The sequence below is a fragment of the Phalaenopsis equestris genome, unplaced genomic scaffold (assembly GCF_001263595.1).
Source record: "Phalaenopsis equestris unplaced genomic scaffold, ASM126359v1 Scaffold000438, whole genome shotgun sequence".
NCBI lineage: Eukaryota > Viridiplantae > Streptophyta > Magnoliopsida > Asparagales > Orchidaceae > Phalaenopsis > Phalaenopsis equestris.
Window position 1 is genome coordinate 106,710 of NW_018164879.1, and position 20,384 is coordinate 127,093.

Consider the following 20,384-nt stretch of genomic DNA (forward strand, 5'->3'; position numbering starts at 1 on the left):
GGCCTCATCCACATCCACCTGCTTTATCGAGAGAAGCTTAAGGCTCTCAGCATCACCGCCATTGCTGACATCCCGAAGCGTCGAGGGAAGCAGATGATCCAACTGATTACCATCAGGCACCAGAAAAACAAGCGCCATTGTTGCCATCCTCAACAGATTCCTCACAAAAACCACAATCCATAAGTTTTCGAAATCAGATCTGGTCACATGGAACAGACTCAACAGCACACCTCCCCCCGTCTTCGATCCCAGCGAACCCAAACTATCGATGCACATCAAAAGAGCAAAGAAGGTACCTTCGATGCCCGCCGGGCAGAGTCTGGTGCTGAGCACGATCATCGGCATCCATCGAATCCGGCTAATGGCTCGGCTGACGCATTCCTCCAGGACGACGAAGATGTAGTCTGGGATTCGAAGTTGGAGGTTCCAGCGGAGGATGAAGATGAGATCAAGCATTCCGGATGCGCTGTAGAGGAGCTGGGAGTAGAAGATTAGGCTTCTGAAGGGATAGTTTTTGAGGAGTTTGTGGTAGATTAGAACGCCTACTATAGAGGCGATTGCTCCAATGGCGTAGATGATTCCAACGAATCCCTGCATTCCGATGAACTAATTTAAGATACAATGTAATACAAGTCTAAATGAAAAGTGAAAAAAATGGGAAATTTACATGACTATGATTTTACTATGTCACACCCAAACTCCCATTTTTTACGAACCAAGGATTTCACCAATCCCCAATAGTAAAATTCACATTTTTATCCATAGATTGGGCACTTGACTTGTAAAAAAAGAGAGTTTGGGTGCGAGATAAACTCATAAGAATTGGGTGTTCTTTATGTAAATTTTTGAAAAAAATACTATGGACTTTACTGAAAACCTATATTAATTTTATGATATTCATGAGGTTTTTGTTATAGTTTATGCATGCATCGTCTTTTTATAGGAAATGTATAAATTTTATAGTCAAAAGGCGATGGTTCAAATCATGACGGATCAGATGCCCTGATCACTGAAAATTAGGTGGCTCCAATATCAGTCAGCAACAGTCATTCCAAATGGTTGGAATTCATAGAGTGGGCAACTGGACGCATTTACCACAGTCAAGGAAGTGAAGTAGGACGAGTGATCGAAGCAGGGGGTGACCGAGGCTGGACGACGAAGGTCGAGCGCTCGAGGTTGGGCGCTGTAGTTGTTCTATTAAAGCTTAACGCTCAAAGGTGGGGTGACTTAAGGCGAGCATCTAACAATGAGAAGGTAAAGCCAAGCATCCGTAGTCGATGCTAGAATATAATCGCTTGGAACCAAACGTTTTGCCATCGCATATTAAGGATCCAACTCGAGGCCGACTTCTTTCAGAACCCCGGGTATAAGATAATTGTGACAAGAATATGAGGGATCCACAGCGTTTTGCCATCGCATATTAACGATCCAACTCGAGGCCGACTTCTTTCAGAACCTCGGGTCATGATAAGATAATTGTGACAAGAATATGAGGGATCCACATCTAAGCACTTATGGCGGGACAAACTCAAATACATCATTTTATGAGGGCCAACTACTATTAATAGAGGAAATTAAATGTAAGCTTCCTTTGGTGTGATTCAAAGATAAAATTGAGTTCAACATAAACTTTGTAATGTTCTTTGGATAGTGTTATTTGTAATTCCAGACAATTTGTAGAATTGAAATAAAAGAATTTAATGTTGATAAGTGTCATTGAATGATTAAGATTAATTTTTAAAATTTAACACCTATAATCATAAATTGGTAAAATAATTTGCCATTTTTTAAATAGTAAAGTAGGGCAGATCTTAAAGATAAATTGGTAAATTTTGGGGGAGGGGAAATGTGAATCGAAAATTGAAAATAATTGTGCCTACAAGTTTATATTATTATAAAATATAAAATAAAAAAATGGTCTCAAAATATCAAAAAATAAAATTGATGCACCATCAACAAGTTTTGCCACTTGGCACTAGGGGTGTAAATGAGTGAGCCGACTCGAGCTCGGTGTTCGTTAACGAACTCAAGAGCCGAGCTTATCGAGCAAAGAGCTCAAGCTCGAGCTCAAACTTGAGCTCTTTTACCAAACGAGCTTGAGCTCGTCCCCGCTCAGCTCGTTTGCTCGCGAGCAGACTTGATTAGCTTACCGCTAGTCATTTCGGAGCATTTTTGGTGAGTTGCCGCTGCATCATCACCCTCTTTTGGCCACCCAAACATTCTCTGACAAACTCGTAAAAAATTCAAATTTTATTTCGAGTTCACAAGTCGGCTACTACCACAACGAGCCTAGCTCGAGCTCACAATTTGACAAACAAGCTGAGCTCGAATTTGGTATGGCTCGAGCTCGACTCCACCACTTACACCCCTACTTGGCATGATTCACAAGGCGCTCGACACGAATCTTGAGGTGCTCGACATGAATGTCAAGGATTTTTTTGCAAGAAAACTTCGAACCCATTAAAAATCATCCAGAGATACAATTTCAGGAAACTTATATTCAAACTGTCTGGCTCAACGAGTCAAACCCAACCACACCAAAATTGACCCAATCTGAGTCTAATCAAGTATGGTTCAAGCCGTTAAGCCACTTTTGGAATATTTGGGTGGCCAATTGGAAGGTCAAACAAATTTCAAGTCTGATAAGCTTATAGTTAAATTGAGAGTCTCGACGAGATGAATCCAGTATGCCTAAGATCACTCAATTCTGATGTCGTTAAGACAATTAAGTGTCCACAAAATGTCATTTGAATGAGGAAATCTATCTAGGCGGTCCATTGACGTTACTGCAGCTCAGCACTACGACTTATGTAACCAATTACAACAAACGTAGATCATAGCTCACACAGCTCTCATCTCCGACCCTTGTGGCCTGCAAACATTATTGCATCTTACCACTATGTCCCATTCAACAAATTATAGTATATGTGGCTCACAGCTCACAACACTCTCAATTCCGACCACTGTGACCTACGAACATTATTGTAACTCATCACTACGGTCTATCAAACCAAATACAACCTATGTGACTCATAGCACACCAACCTTTGTGGCCTTCAAACATTATTGCAGCTCATCATTACGCTCTATGTGGCCAACTACGACTTGCTCGATTCATAACTCATGCAGCTCTCAACTTCGACCACTTTAGCCTGTGGATCATATTGCAACTCGCAACTACATTCCATGTGATCAACTATGGTCTACATGGCTCACAAATCATGCAACTCTCAAATCTGTCGTTTGTGGTTTACGAACGTTATTGCAGCTCCTAACTTCGCCCTCTGTGACCTATAAATGATATTACATATCACCACTACAATCTATAAGACCAACTATGCCCTACGTAGCTCATAGCTCACACAACTCCCAAGTACGGCCTATGTGGCCTATAGACGTTATTACATTTTGTTACTATGACATATGTGACTAACTACGATCTATATGGCTCATAGCTCACACAACTCTCAACTCTAGCCCATATGACCTACAGACATTATTGCAGCTCATCATTACGACCTATATGACCAATTATGACATACATTGCTCATAACTCACACACACCAAACTCTATTCTTTGTAACATATGCTCATAATTGCAGCTCTCAACCACAGACTTTATGGCCTAGGAACACTGTTGTAGCTCACCACTATAGCCTATATGATCAACTACGATCTGTGCGGCTAATATATCATATAACTCCCAACTCTGGCCTCTGTGACCTACGAATATTATCGCAGCTCACCACTACGACCTATGTAATTAACTACAACTTACGTGACTAAAAAATTATGCAACTCCCTATTATGGCCTATATGGCTAAACAACTCTCCTAAAGAAACTATCTATGACATACATGGTCAGGTACTATCATGAGACTCAACCATGATCTATGCAAACAACTAACACTACAACCACCTTCGCAACATTCATAGCAGGATATCACTTTCATAACAATCAACTACGACCTTTGTGGTATGTTATAATTGTCATTGTTGAACTACCATTGTACATCAATATTGTAATTGATTCTTCTCTAATTCAACGGGAGGGTGAGCCTATGCACTTATAATTACATAGTGAATTATTTCAACTATGCTAGGCCCCATAGTAATTTCTCTTTCTAGGGTATTCTGCTTAAAAAATTGAGGTGTCTCCTGCTTACCTTTTTTATTTACGTGTATGTTGTATCTTCATCCAATGCTAAAATGCTAATTTATTACTCTACCCTCGAGAATCTTTTGGCACACAATAATATATCACTAGAGAAATGAAGTCCAGTTTGGCACAGTCTTAAAGTTTAAGACATCGAGCCCTTGATTTATTACATCCTTTGATGTGTGTGTGTGTGTGTGGGGGGGGGGGGGGGCCCGTACCCTTCACTGCAATCTTAAAAGTTTGTTCATGTTAATGTCTCAAGCACAATTGTGGTGGGGCAGTCTTCCCACATCTTATTCAAACATAATGTCCATGAAGCTATGGGGGGGGGGGGGGGGGGGGGTGTAACCTTCTCTGTAGTCTCGAAAGGTTATTCACATTAGCATCTTGGGCACAACTGTGGTGGGGCAGTTGCCCCATGTTTCATTCGAACATCAAGTTTTCAAGTTTTGCTTTTAGACTGGGGGCAAATTTCATCGCAAAGAGATTTTCTGAGCTACCTCCTCCATATTGGAGTTATTTCTCAACTCAATTAAGAAGTTGATTTCTTTAAGATTCAAGACATGAGGAAATTTACAGGCTCATACAGACAACACTCTCATTAAGGATGATACATTTTAAAAAAAAAACAAAAAACAAAAAAGTTGCCAAATGTTGCAACTATATCGCTAAGAAAAAGTACGGTTCATCTCCATCTACACCCAAGTATCAAGAAATACAGCATCCCTAACACCCCATTCTTGGTTTAACAAAGAAATTATATTAATGTTTAGGCATGATAATGCATGCTTTATTTTAATATCAACAATATTTTTAATTTAATTTAAAAAATTGAGTCGAAGGAATATAAGAAATTAAATATTATATGTGTGTGTGTGTATAAGAATTTTATGATATCTGTTTAAATCCCTGAATAAAAAAATAAGTGGGGATACATACCACTCAATTCATATGTATTTATATATCTAGCACCCCTACTTAATCTTTTTGCATTTATATCACCCAAATTTTTTATAACGCATATAAAATATCACTTTCCTTACATCTAAAAAGTGACTTCCACCCTTTCATGCATAGTTAAGGTGGCATATACGTAAAAATAAAAGTTTAGATGTTAGATATGTATATACATAGGAATTGAATGGTATGTATGTAAATGTTCCAAGAAAATAAAATATAAAAAAAAAGATTGTTGTTAAGGGTACCTGTGAGAAAGCAGGGCCAGCCTTTGGGTCAGTGTACCAATAGAACTGGCCTTCATGTGTGCTGAGGCTGAGGGCTATAGAAAAAAACATGAATAGTGAAGGCCTCCACACCTCAGGGCACCTTATTGTCCTTTGCATCCCTAATATTGCCTCCCTCACCTTCTCCCCTACCTAGATGAAATAAATTTTATTTCAAAAAAAAAAAATATTAAAAGTAATCAAAATTATTATTATAAAACTAAAATATATGCTAATGTTACGCTTCGGAAAATGCATTCTACGTAACTGGTATGACTGAATTGCATCTTAAGTTGTCACCCAATATGTTCTAGATGAGCATGCAATTCAAGCACCTTAGTCTCTAATACAGATATAATATCCTCCATCTGGTTGATCTTCTTCGATTTCCCTTCAATACTAACGGCTAAGAAACCGTTATACATCTCCTATGCACTTTAACTAATGAACTTCTTCCTCATGGCTATAGGGTTTAATCACAACTCTATTTCAGGAATTGAATTCTTTTTACTTTCTAAAAATTTTTTGTAGTTGAAAGCTGCTTTTTTAACAACTTCTCGTGTTAAAGTGCGATGACTACAAGAAAGCTGCTGTCTGATTTTTTAGAAAAAAAGAAATATTAATAATTCGGAGTGCCGATTCCTAAAAAATTATTTACTTCACTTTAATGTGCAATTATTAATATAAAATATAATAAAAATTATATATTATTCTTTGGACATCAATGGATACCAATTAGAATTTTAAATTTGACAAATTGGTCCTAACCAATTTTTTTCTTAAATATTTAAAATTTTTACATTTGTATCGATCTATAGTAATAAAAGAATAGTGCAATTACATATATACCCACAATTTTTATGTATTAAGATATACAACACCTAAACTTTAATTTTTACATACACATCACTTTACCCATGCATGAAAAGGTGTATTTCCTTTTTTAAATGTTAAAAATGGAAATATTTTTGATTTGATATGAAATGTATAAAAAGTAAAAATTAAGGGGTAGATATGTAAATAAATAGGAATTGGGAGGTATGTATGTAAATTTCCCTTTTATATACATATTACATTAAAAATATCAGTCCTATTAATTTCAAAAAAGTGACACGACTTTAAAACTTAGGTAAAGTGGCATAAATGTAAAAATTAAAATACGTGCTAAATGTGTAAATACATAGGAATTGTGTGTTATGTCTGTAAATCTTCGTAATGGAATTGATTAAAGGATTGGATTTACGGTTTTTAAATATATTTTAAATAAATTTATATTATACTTATTTTAAATTTATCTTAACAAATAAAAAATATTGAGCATATTATAATCCTTTTTTTTTCTTTATTGCAAAGGATTTGTTCAGGTAAAACTGAACATAAAAATAGAAATAAACATAAGGATAATTTGTCAATCGAATATTGATTTAAGCCAATTTGTATTGTATATTTTCATTTCTAATCATCCCAAAAAGAAGAGAAGTCCTTTTGAGTCAAAATTTGTTTTATGGATCACACCCTACATATAGAGTACTGCATGGATGTGACAGATAGAGAGAGACGGGGAGAGAGGGGAATTAAGAGCACTGTGAAAAAAGTGAGGGTAAATTCAGTAGTTCTTTTTGAAGAAATGATACCTAATTTATAGGTTTTGGGGTATCTAATAAAACTATATATTTGTTGTTCTTTTAATAAGAAAATTAAAAGTCATAATTACACCCTTTATATATTTGTAACCGACTCCGACACCCTTTCACATCCACAACTGGCATTGGCTTGAAGAAGGGCTTTTAATGATTTGTTACCCTTGTCAATCGGTCGGCTAATACCTTTGTTCGGTCGGCATACATTTTGGTAGCTGAAAGGTCATTTCTTAACTCTTTTAATGAAATCCCTAGTAGAGGTCCTCATATTGTAAGGGTGTACTTAGATCGTCAAGCAGAGGGTGTATTACAGTAATCTGACTGACAGCTCTCCTTGCATAAGGGGTCTTCTCAGAGGATTAGAATGTTATTTTGTGGAGTTCCCTTTGGCTTTGTGATGTTTCAGAATCAATTGAGGTATCTAGTTACGAATGATTGTCCCTCAAATTATGTGCCACCTATTGTTTCATTCGGCAGTGCTTCTGTTCGGTCGGCTCATAGTTTCAACCGAAGAAAACGACATTTGGCATTTCCTTCTTTTGACTATATTGATATAGTCATTTGGTGTTCATAAGCAAAACCCGCTGAATTTTCTCAAGATTCTTGCAGTCATACTTTTGATATACATATTTAATTCGTTGATTCTCTTTTTAAAAATAACAACTTCGATAAAAATATGAGAATTAAATACAAAAACTGACTTCTTTAATGTGTAATACATACTTTTAATAATTGAACTTCCTGGATTTTCATGCCCTCTGTCTCTATAAATAGGGCGTGATCAACACTTCTTCATCACACCTTTTGAATTTCCTGCCCTTCAATCGATTATAAACAGTAGAAATTTATAGCGAGTAGCAAGAAATCTGTAAATGAGGTGGCCGTGATGAAGGCCTTCAGAATTTTGACCAAAAAAATTTGCCCTCCTAAAAACACAGGAGAAAAAAAGAAATCTGAAAGTAGTTGGCCCACAATAAAGAAGAATCTCGGGGGCGAGGGCCGACTGGTGGTGGCAAAGAAGTTAGATAGAGAAGGCTGGCTAACTGGTTCGAAGAGCCCAAAAGGAGGGAGCCAGTAGGAGAGAGAGAAGCAGATCAGGCAAGTGGTCTAGAAGAAACAAAGGGTGGAGGAAGCGACTGAGTTGTCTAAATTGATGTCGCTCTATCGTGAGATGGGAAGTATGGTTGACATTCATACCACTGGTATGAAGGTCCTTGCCCCAGCTCCAATCCGTGAGCGGCTGGTTTAGTAACCGCTCCAGGCAATCATAGAGGCCTAGGTCCAGTCGCACAAAGATGCAACTTCCTTTTCTTCAGTTAGTGAGGCCAAATAGGCTCTTGTCCAACTGCTTTCTAATGAGAGGTTCCACTCATCTGAGATGAAGCGACTGATTGATATGGGAAAATTTAGTTTTCTTTGACTTAATCAATTTTTTGCTTTCCCTTTTTATGACATTTGATTATTTTTATATAAGAGATTTTACATATTATCAACCCATTGAAAATGGGTGTCAGCCAACCCTCTGCTCTAGAGGTGACCAAAGGATCGTCAACTCTGACCCACGGTGTAAGTGCCTCGGAACATCTGTCTGGTGAATGTTGAAAGGGAGACTGACGATCAGTGAGGATCTCTGGCACCGCTCGCTCGTCAGATGGACGAAACGATAGACTCCTTCGCCGAGAAAGCTGCCCAGCAGAGGGAGGTAGACATAATAGACCTGAAGGAAGAGCTGGTGTTCCTTCAGATGGGCATAACAATTCTCCATACGGAGCTGACCACTTTTCTGACAAAGGTACGAGTGACTGGTTCCATCTCCCGAGTTCAGGCAGAGGAAGATAGTGTCAAGATGTTTAAATTTAGAGGTTGAGTGTTGTACCTGCGTCTGGTGAGTTAAGGTCTTGTATTTCCTGAGGCGACAAAAGACCCAACTGTAAAATATTTTTTGTTATAAATAAAAATGTAATTTTGTGAATTTTTAAACTATTGTCATTTTCTATTATGAAATTTCATGCTGATTTGATGTAAATTTCTGAAAATAGAGGTATGGATTTGAGGTGTTTTGAGTTCCCAGGATGCCATTTATATAAGGGTCAAGATGAAAATGAGGTTTATGCTTTTCAAATTTTCATTTTGCTTCCCTTCAGTCGTTTCTTGTCACTCCCTTGGGTGGTTTTCTTCACTCGTGTCATAGCTTCCAAGTATTCTTCATAATTATTCGGTTGGATGGTAGTGAACAAAAGGTCTACTCTTACATCGTTTGATGCAGAGCGCCTGTAAGACACTTGCGTATACAACACAAGTGTGGTGCTCAAGGCATTGGAGCTAGAGATGAGGGAAACTAATCAGTTAGACGAAGATTTGATCTTCTATCAGTAACAATTTATGTGGGGGTTTCGACAATTATTTTATATGATATCCAGTCAACACTCAATCATTACAGAGTCATCCTTGTGTAGATAAAGCCAAATCCAATCGTGAAAGTGATGAATTCCATTATCTACTTGCAATAGATGAAGATCCATGTTGACCTCATTTTTGTAAGGTCTTTCTTTTCCTCTCTTTAGAGCCTAGGATCTAGTCATAGGACTTTTCTTTTGACTATCCTAGAAGCCTAGTGATGGGACCCACCCCTTTTAGGACTTCAAACCACTTCTTGACTCTTTTAATGAAGTTTCATATGGGTGGTCTTAAATCCTCAACACTTGATTGAGTTGATTGAAACCAACATGTGAAGACTCAAAAAATGAGTTCCCATGCGATCATGAGGCCTTAGAGACACCCTTTTTGACCTTGAGTGGCTTGCTCACACATTCACATCACCACACCTCACTTCCTCTCACCAAATTTGCTTCAAACTTCCCAAATCATCAATCTACTCTCACCATTTGTTGTTATAATTCTCATAGAACTCAAATTGCCAAATTCACATCAATTTACATCAAATTCGATTTAATATTCAAATTCATATCCAATTTCATCAAATTCCAAGCTTAAATCCAATTTTACAAAACTTACATTCCATAATTCCCTCGTGACAATCCCTAGGTACATCAAACCATCAATTATCTTGTGTCATGTGAATATGAGTTGAATTGAAGTGGGAAAAGAGATTTAGGTTAGGTTTAGGCTTGATCTGGGCTAAACCCGACCAATAACACCACAATTCTATCAAAATAACACCACTTCAATGCCACAGTAACACCACACACCAAACTGCAACAAATCCCTACAAAAACAACAAAAAATCGTGGCTTAACACCACAATATAACCAAAAAACTATTGCAATAACACCACCGCCCTGCCGTCGCAATAACACTATGGTTCCGTGGCAAAACCACCCAATAACAGAACAATACAACAACAACAAAAAAAATCAACCGCAATAACACCGCGGACCCACCTCCGTAATAACACCGTTGTTCCACTACAAAACTTTGCCAATAACACTACAATACTACCACGATACACTTGCAATAATGTCGGCTTCACGACTGCACGTGATAACACCCACTGCCGCATAATACGCCTTAATAGCACCCATTTTTTTCAATTCATTGCCAATAACACCACGATGTCACGTAATACACACGCAATAACACTCACAGTTTCAATTCCTTGCCAATAATACCTCAGTACATTTGCAATAACACCACCAACCGCAGTAACAACACAATACAACCTAAGTAAAACAACCAATAATAACATCTGCCACGGAACCGTGGTAACACATCAATAAAACCTAAATAAAACCTCTAATAACACCCAAACGAGTGGCCTGAAAATCATTTCCTCTTTTAATTTAATTTATGAATACACGACACAGTACAATTGACTTCTCGCCCTTCATCCTCTACACGAAGTCCCTCCTTCCCAAAGCCTACGTTTGTACCATTTCCTGGGATAACAAGCTTCCTATTTTGGTAGAGATTCATCCTTTGAGCCTGTTTCTCCATAACACTTGATGGGAAAGGAGATCCCCTTTTTGGTGAAATTTTCACTCATCAAAGTAACCCTGTTTCTCCTCTTAACCCGTGAGCCCTATATGTGTTTCTTCTAATTTTCCCTCCTTCCACGGCTATAAAATCCCTTGGAAGGAGAGAGTTAGAGGTTGTTGAAATTTTGTTTAATCTTCACTGGTTGTGTGCATTTCGATTTGGTGTTCTTGGAGTTTTTTTTTGGATTGAATGCCCTGGTGCTCAGTTTCTTAGTCTTCAAGATGTAAGGATTTCATCTCTTCTCTCAATAGCAACCCTTTATTTGACTAACATGATTCCTTAGCTTCACCATTGGATTTGGTAATGACCTCTTGCATTTTTTTTTGCTCTCCATGCTTGGTTTAGTGGGCTTATGAGGCAAAAATTTTTGGTATAGCAACGTCTGGAGTCCAATGAAATAATGTAACGTGTATTTGCGGGTCCCACGGAGGAAAACATTAAGAAAAATTAAAAAAACCAAAAATATGTTTGCCCGACCCAACCTGATGCTTAGACTATCTCGCCTTTTAAACTATCAAGAAATCTATTTTTGAAAACCTTTTAAGCTTCCACTAGTCCGCTGTTAGAAACTACTATCTTCACTCTTTTTTCTACTAAGGTTTCACCGTTGATTCATGCGCTGTGCTAGGGTTCGCTTTGCTTCTACGGAGAGTTTCAAAGGAGTAACAAAATGGAGTTGGATGGTCCTAAGTGTATGCTATTGGAAGAGCTAAGAAGGCTGGATTTGGAAGTGGTTAACAAAACAAAGCCGAAACAGCCGAAGAACTTTAAGAAAGAGAGTAAGAAAAAAGAGGCGAAGAGGTCCAATAAGGAGACAATTGAAGCAAAAAACTTGTCCTGGTAAATTTGTTCGTTTTTTCTGCTTATTTTTTGAGATTATAGTTTTTTTCAGTTATGTTAGAGTTATTATGGAGATATTTTAGGATTTTATGGGGTTATTATGGAGTTATTTTCAGTTAGTTTCTAGTTTGTATGATAGCTACTTTGTGGTTCTTAAGAGTCAGGTTTTTTAAGAGTTATTTTGGGGTTATTCGGGGTTATAATAGGATTATTTATGAGTTAATCTCCCTTTCGCTTCGGGTTTTTTTGAGAGTTATTCTCGGGTTTTTTTTGGGTGATTCAAGAGTTATTCAGGAGTTTATTCTTTGGGTTATTCTTGGTTTATGCTTGGGTTATTCTGAAGTTAGTTTTGTGTCTTTTATTAACGGTTCATTGTTGGGATATTATTAGGTTATTTTTGACGTCTTTATTGACACTGTCGGCACTATTTTTGGTATGGGGTTTGCCCTGTCTTTATTGACACTTATTAGCGGTTCATTGTTGGGATATTATTAGGTTATTTTTGAGTTATTCTGGGGTTATTTATTATTTCGTCTCGTTTTAGTTTTGGGTTTTTCTGGGAGTTATTCGAGGGTTATTTTTGGGTTATTCAAGAGTTATTTAAGAGTTTATTCTTGGTTTATTTTTAGGTTATTCTTAAGTTATTCTGAAGTTAGTTTCAGGTTTTGATTGACAGCTTCTAGCGGTTCATTATTGGGTTATTGTTGGGTTATTTTTAGGTTATTCTGGGGTTATTTAGGAGTCCATCTCACTTTAGCTTTAAGTTATTTTTGTGAGTATTTCTAGGGTTATTGTGGGGTTATTATTGTGTTATTTATGAGTTAATCTTGCTTTAATTTCAAATTTTTTAGGAGTTATTCTAGATTTGTTGTTCGGTCATTCAAGGGTTAATTTTTAGTTTATTCTTGGGTTGTTCAAGGGTTATCTATGATTTATTTCGGGCTAGTTTTTGTTTTTTTTTAGATTTAATCTAGGGTTATTCTTGGGTTATATTCAGGTTATTAAAGAGTTATTATCTGTTTAACATCGGTTTCCGAGGAAGGTTTTCTGAGGTTATTATTGGGTTATGTTATCGATATTTAGTATTCATTCTGTGGTTATTGTTGACTTATTTTGGGGTTATTTAGGTTTTCTGTGATTATTTATGAGTTATTTTGGGGTTATTTTTTGTTTTTTTAGGTAGAAAATATCATAAAATTCATAAGTAATGTCTGTAAATTGTTATTCTGCTAGTGTTAATAAATTGTTTCTTATTCATGTTGGTTGACGAATAAGAATGTTATGAATTGTAGATTGCGTCCATCGATAGTTAGAGAAGTTCTAGACAAGGTTCGACCAATTGTCTCTGAGGAGAGCTGGTCAAAACTGAAAGAATTGAATGTGAACTCTCCTCATATCTTCAAGATCATATCTTAAATATGCACATATTGAATTGTTGGGATATTGATCGATTGATATTCAAATTAGGCAGGAAGGAGCTAAGTTTTGATGCAGATCAAGTTGCTTTGCTGATTAGCATGCCCAACAGAGGATCAACAACAACTTGAAAAAAAATAACCCCTCTGTGGTATGAATGCCAAGCAGACAAAGTGTGAATTAATGAAGGTGTCACTTGGAGAGTCTTCCATTCCTCTTGATGAACTATTTATTAAGTTTTTGTTGTTAAATTTATTTTTTTTCTCTAGCAGTTTTAGTATGCCCAAATGGGCTCTATTCATTTGCTAAGATTTTAATTTTTTTTTCTTCATTTAATTGGCCTACAACGGTATATGACTACCTTATTAAACAACTGAATGCCTGCGCAATTAAAATAAGAAGGGGTCAGCTATTGGGATATTTGAATGAATTTGTTTTTCTTCTAACGGTTAGTGTATTATCTATCTCTCTCAAAAGTTTCTTTTTTTATTTGGATTATATGAAATATTGATTTATTTATGTTTACGTGCCTGTGGTTTTATGAGTGCACCGCTATGGTAATACTTGCTGTTCCTGAGACCAGACCTCGCATGCTAAGGTAACTAATAAATGCGGGTTGGAACCCTGCAAAGATTCATCTAGCCTTTTAGAGGCTCACCACTACACATGTGAGTAATTTATCCCTCTTAGAGGCTCACCACTACACATGTGAGTAATTTATTTTATGTTGTTAGTCTTCTGTTGTAATTTGAGAGTTATTTTTGTCTTATTTTGGTTTTCTTTATTTGCAAATGTGCAATTTTACCTGGGTTTGAGTTTAGGATTTGTGAATTCTTTTATATAATTAGTTTGATTTTGGGTCATTTTTATTATTTAGTTAATTATTTGACTAAATCTATTTGTAGGTTTTTTTATTTTTTTGCTGACTTGAAAATGATGAGCACGTTTTACTTGTCCCACCAATTGATTTAATATCTAATCTTATAAAGGCTATCCCACAACCCGAACTCACTCCACACCACTGTCACCCAATTCTTATGGTGCTAATCCTCTGGTCCTCAGTTGAAGCAATCATCAACTGACACATTCACAAACACATTCAGACAACAATATGGGATCAGAAGTTATCTTCCAATTTATGAGGGAACAACAAAAATTTCTTTTTGAATTTAAAGAATCTATAAATAGCTGACTTAATAATATACGTTACACGATGACAAAGCTGAAGTCTGAAATCAAAGAAATAAGCGAAATAATAAATAAATGTGACAGGGAATTTGCAAAGGAAGGGATACTTGAAGCCCCAGTGGGTAGTTTAAACTGAAGGGTTAAGGCCTAAGGCACTAGAAAGAAAAGGAAAATAATTTCCCCCTTCACTGTAATAGAGAGTAAAACCTAATGCACATCACAAATATCTACTGCAAAACTACAAAGAAAAAAAATGCCATGGAAGCATGTAAGTAAAACTAATGCACAACACAACAAACAATAACATTTTGGGCAAAGCAAAGCTCACCTTCATCCCAAACGTGTTGTCATTATTCTCATAATCCATGATCGCTATTTCTTCGTTGAATGAGAAATCCATCTCCATTATAGCAGGAGAGCGAACCCTAGCACAGCGACGTGCAACAACAACAAAGCCCTAGTAGAGCAAATAAATGAGGATAGAAGCTTCTGACACCGAACTTGCGAAAGCCTAAAGGGTTTTCAAAACCCTATTTCTCGACATTCTAAAAGGTAGGATAGTCTAAAAGACGGGATAGTTGAAGCATCGGGCCGAATCGGGCAAACAAATTTTCGGTTTTTTATTTTTTTTATTTTTTTAATGTCTTTTCCTACATGGGACCCACAATACACGTGACATTATTTCATTGGACTCCGGACGTTGCTCTACGTCAGTAGTCCGGACCGAAAATTTTCACGAGGGAGCTACTTAATCTCATAATGGCTTCGTATTATGAATGTTTGAAAAATCCGAAAAGCTCCATTTCATAAAATTGAAATGTCTATGATTTTGGTTTACTTCAGTCTTCTTAAATATGGGTGAAATAACTTTTGAAGAGGACTATTTTAATTATAGAACTAAAATGTCACAGTTTTATAAAAAGAGTACAAAAATTAATTTTACAGTTTTATAAATTATAGAACTAAAATGTCACTATGTAAATACTTATGAACAATTTTTAATAATTTACACTTAAATTATCATTCCCCTTCTGCTCCCCTATAAATCATATCAAGCTGACATTTATTTTATTTTATTTTTTCTTTATTTCCTTCGTCATTTTTGACCTAACAAAGAGGTGGGAGTAGCAGAATTGTCAAAATAAATAAATAAATAAATAAATAAACAATTTAAAGTTGAAAAACGATTTTGCAGAGAATATTAAATAATATTATATGCTAAGTTGGAGCCTACCAGTTTTTTCGTTAAAATTTATATTATAGGGGAATTTATATGCATATTATACATTTTTTACTTATATCACGAAATAGGGGTGTAAACGAGCCGAACACGAGTTGAACCCAGTTTATATTTCTAGCTCAAAAAGTATGTTTGTGTTCGACTCATTTGCTTAGCGAGCCGAACACAAGCCGTTCAACAACAAAGAGCCGTTTGGACAACCCTAATCACGTAATCATAAGATGTTAAGGGTTTGAACAAGATTTAAAAATTATTATTTATATTAAAACGTCATTTGAATCTAATTTAATAATTTTTATTCTATTTTCTTAATTAATATTTTAATTGATTTTAAATCTTTATAGCCTTGTAGTCAATTAAATTTTTTTAAAATACTACTCATATATATATATATATATATATGAGTAATCTCAGTTCCTGTAGTTCATGTTCTGCTCGTTAACTTAGCGGCCGTTTTGACAGCCCTTTCACGAAAGTTTATGCGTTAGATGCAAAGACGCATGAAATGTGTTGAATTTAGGTAAATTTTCTAAAATTAAAATTATAAAATAATAAGTAAAAAAAATTGAAAAAAAATCAACTAACCTCTCTCTTATCTCTTGGGCTACTTGTCTTCAGCTCAAAGATTAGAAAACCCAAAACAACGAGAAATGCAGGAGGAATTGCCATTAGTCCTAAAGCACCCTGCAACATATAATAATTAGCTCATCAAAATCCACTTGTTATATTATTTTTTTTATTAGAGAAATTAATATATTATTTTTATTGGAATGAATTTTAAAATTATTAATTATTAATTAATAATAATATTTATAATATTGTAAAAAATTTCATCAGATGAATATTTAAAATTTAAATATTTGCTATCCTTGATTTTTGATTTCACCACCCCTCTAATCAATAATAAATTTTGGGGCGTTTACAGAATTTACATATCTAGCACCTAAATTTTATTTTTTTTACATTCATGACACTCAAATCTTTCATCCCACATTAAAAATTTTAACATTTTGACTCGTAAAATATGAAATAAACATTTTCATATATATAGATAAAGTGCTATAAATGTAAAAATTAAAAATTTTGAGTTAAAAATGTAAATACATAAATGTGGGTGGTATGCAAGCAAATTTTCCATATTATTTTTCAAAACATAGTATTACACAAATAAATTGATAAAATTATAATTCTCATAACAGTTCTATCCTACGAAAAATTATTCCATATTGTCCGATCTCCACCATGCATCAATTTTTTTTTTTAAATTTAAAAATGGGGCCCACCGACATGGAAAATATTTGCGTACATAAGACGTACGCAGCACTGCGTACGTCCAGGGGTTATTCAGGAGGTATCTGAGGGTTATATCGGGGTTATACCCCTCTGTAACCCCCCTGTAACCTCTTTGTAAACTACCTGTAACCTACAAATGAGTTTTGTGCTTCTGTAGTTTCATGGGTACAAATAAGTTACACGGAGGTTACAAGTGAGTTACACGGAGGTTACAGGGGGGTATAACCCGGATATAACCCCCCTTACCCACTGAATAACCCCTGACGTACTGCGTGCATCTTATGTGCGCAAATATTTTTCCAACGACATACATGTTTGCTCTAATGAACGGTGGAGATCGGACAGCATCTGTATGGAATAATTTTTCCTATTCTACACTATTTTCACAAATAGCTGTAGCAACCACAAACAAATCATAATAATTACTTTCTAACAATTCAGTTCAAAAGTATCCCTTTGGCTACAACTATTTGCAGAACATATGATACGGTTAAAATTTCCACACTCCTATAAATCTTATTATAAAACGAGGCATTTACATTCATACCACACAATTCTTATCTATTTACATACCTAACACCTAAATTTTAATATTTACATACATAACACCCAAAATGTTTACATCATATTAAAAAAATACCATTATTGCTATCTTCTTAAAAGCAAAATGCAACTTCTTTTATCTATAATTTTATGACACCAAAGTGTAATACTTTTAAATATCAAATTTTAGGTGTAAGATATGTAAATAACTAATAATTGTGGGATATGTATGTAAATGCCCCTAAAAAACATGGGTTGAAAAAATCAGACCTGTGCCCCCAGGAGATGAACAAGAAGGCCACTGCAAGAGTAACCAATCAAGGCGCCAACAGAAGAAACAAAGCTGCAGAGGCTCTGCAGATCAGAAGCCAGACTCGGCTTGTCAATGCTGTTCTTAGCGATACAGGCGTCGATGGTCACGTCGGCGATGGCGACTCCGGCGGCCATTCCGACCAGGCAGAGGAGAGCGATTCCAACGCTTAATTTCCCTTCCATCGATATTATCATAGCCGTCGACGCCCCCATTGCACCTGAATATCTCAGTGTTTAACTAATTGATAAGTATCCATTTAGCTTTAATCACTTAGACTACTAAATGTCAGTAATTAGTTTAATGCTTTTTAAAATTATAGATGTTTGGCTATAAATAAATTAATTAGACTATTTTACTTTCTAAAATTAAGAAAGGGTTTACATACTCAAATTTATATCATAATTACACGCACGCGCACACACAAATATGCCAACACGAATCTTGAAGAAATTCAACGGTCAAATACAATGATGATGATAAACGAAGGAATTCACAAGCCGGTTATCAACCACTAGGACCACGACGAGGAAATCTGCTCAACTGAACCGAGGACTGACCGATTGATTCACCCCTAGTTTCCCGTTCCTAGAAAGGCTACAACAAAACCGGAAAAAAACCTGCCGAATGGTCCATCTAACTCGCATATGTAAAATATTATAATAACCCCTGCTATTCAAATAAAGATGAAACGTAAATGTAATGTTGAGTCTGTACCCTTCAATGCCTATAAATAAGGGGTCATTTTTCGAATAAATGTTACATGCACTTACATTTCATCACTGTTCTCTTTTGCCTTCCCTATTTCTTTTACGCTCTATTCCTTGGTTGTAACTTCCGGACAATGTCGGATTCAATATCTTGAAAGGTGCCGTGAGCGAAGAGTCATGTCATCAACAAGAATAGGAGCACAACAAAAAAAGTAAAACCACCAAAGAAATATAACAAACATTGGCATACCAGAGAGTTCACAGAAGAGTTCGTGCAACGAGAAATGCAGGAGATAAGGAACAAAATAGCAAGTATCGCGGCAGTTGTCATGGCCCGAGCAAGAGAACATGCCTCTCGTGGTAGTCAGGACCCACCAAGAAGCGTGCTAGTGCATAACGACTGTAAAATGAACCATGGCGCGGTGAGGGCTGAAAGTTTGTTGTGTCATGATAGTGCTGGGTCTGCACATATGGAGAGATTGGTTTGAGTGTATTGAGGCTGCGCACAAACCTGATAATGCATTCTCCCTTTAGATTTTGAGAGTTGAACCCTCAGAGAAGTTTAAACTCCTTACGCTAGAAGCTTACATGTGTCGGTCAGACACTAATAATCACCTCAGTTTCCTCAAATCGTCATTATGCCTGCTAAAGCTTTTTGACGGATTCAAATGTCGCTTGTATTTCACCAACTTGAGATCATCAGCCCTTAGGTGGGTCAACTCACTGCTGGTCAGGTCGAGCTCATTCTTTTATGCTTTCAGAAGACTTTTCTTAGTGTAGTTCGCGAGCCCAAAAGCTTAAGAAAAGTGTGCAGCCTTTGTGGTAGCTAAAGCAAGGATCAAACAAAAGCCTATGTTGTTCATTCTATGGTTTTAGAGGAGGTGAAGGATCTGCGATCGGACATGGCTCGGACTGTCTTGACCCTGGGCCTGAAGTCTAAGAGGTTCATGCTTTTATTATTCATCACTATGCTCTCTTGCTTTTCCTCTTACTTTTATGTTTTATTCCTTGGGTGTGCCTCCCGGACAAGTATAGATTATATATACATATATATATTTAAAGGTGAAATCGATATTTGGTCCAGTGGGCATCAAATATCGATTCCCCAAAGGGTTGAAAACTCTAGTATGCTTGCATCTGATTCGAAGAGCCTGCATCACGAGATTCGAACCCCCGACCCGAGAAACTTATACCAGAGGCCGCACCAATGAGCTAGTTCATTCGCATATAGATAGATATATATATATATATAACATCAAATCTTTCATAACTTTTTTTAATGATTTTTACCTAATCTTTTATACTTACATACTTAAATTTATATAACACCCCCATATTTGAGATCACAAAAAACATTACAATTGTTTTCTTTAAAAAAAAACATATATATTTTCATGAAAAAAATTATGACACCTATTTGTGATAAATGTAAGAGAATTTTACATGCTTATCACTTAAAACATAAGAAATTATATTTCAAGCACTTATGCTCTAAGATTGACAAATTAGATATACCTATATTAAAAAAATTACATATAGCTCGCTAATATTTGTGAAAAAATATTAAGTCCGTGCAGTGCGACGAAGGTCGGACGTAATAATCGTCCTATATCTGTTACTCTCCATTATGAGAAAATATTGCCTCAAGAGTCTGGATGTAGCTATGCATCCAGACTCCAATGAGATTTCTCCAAGTCTAAGTGGCTGACCAGTTGAATAAAAATTGAAAAGCTCTATATTTAAATTCATCACCCGGCTCGATCCAGCCCATTGCTTCGAAAATAAAATCGCCCTATATTTTAATGCATGACCTGGCCTGATCCAAC

The 20,384-nt window shown here is 36.0% G+C and overlaps 1 protein-coding gene across 2 annotated transcripts in view; it reads right to left on the reverse strand.

Annotated features, from left to right (window-relative positions):
- LOC110027731 (probable folate-biopterin transporter 6) overlaps window positions 1-20,384 on the reverse strand; it is a 112,435-nt gene that overhangs the window by 81,016 nt on the left and 11,035 nt on the right. The window contains exons 2-5 of one of the 2 annotated variants that reach the window (XM_020729270.1): window positions 17,809-18,068; window positions 16,288-16,386; window positions 5,365-5,535; window positions 19-591 (exon numbers count right to left, since the gene is read on the reverse strand). In XM_020729270.1, the coding sequence (XP_020584929.1) occupies window positions 19-591; window positions 5,365-5,535; window positions 16,288-16,386; window positions 17,809-18,068 (1,103 nt within the window). The remainder of the gene's footprint in view (window positions 1-18; window positions 592-5,364; window positions 5,536-16,287; window positions 16,387-17,808; window positions 18,069-20,384) is intronic. The other variant, XM_020729271.1, reaches the window with a different exon arrangement.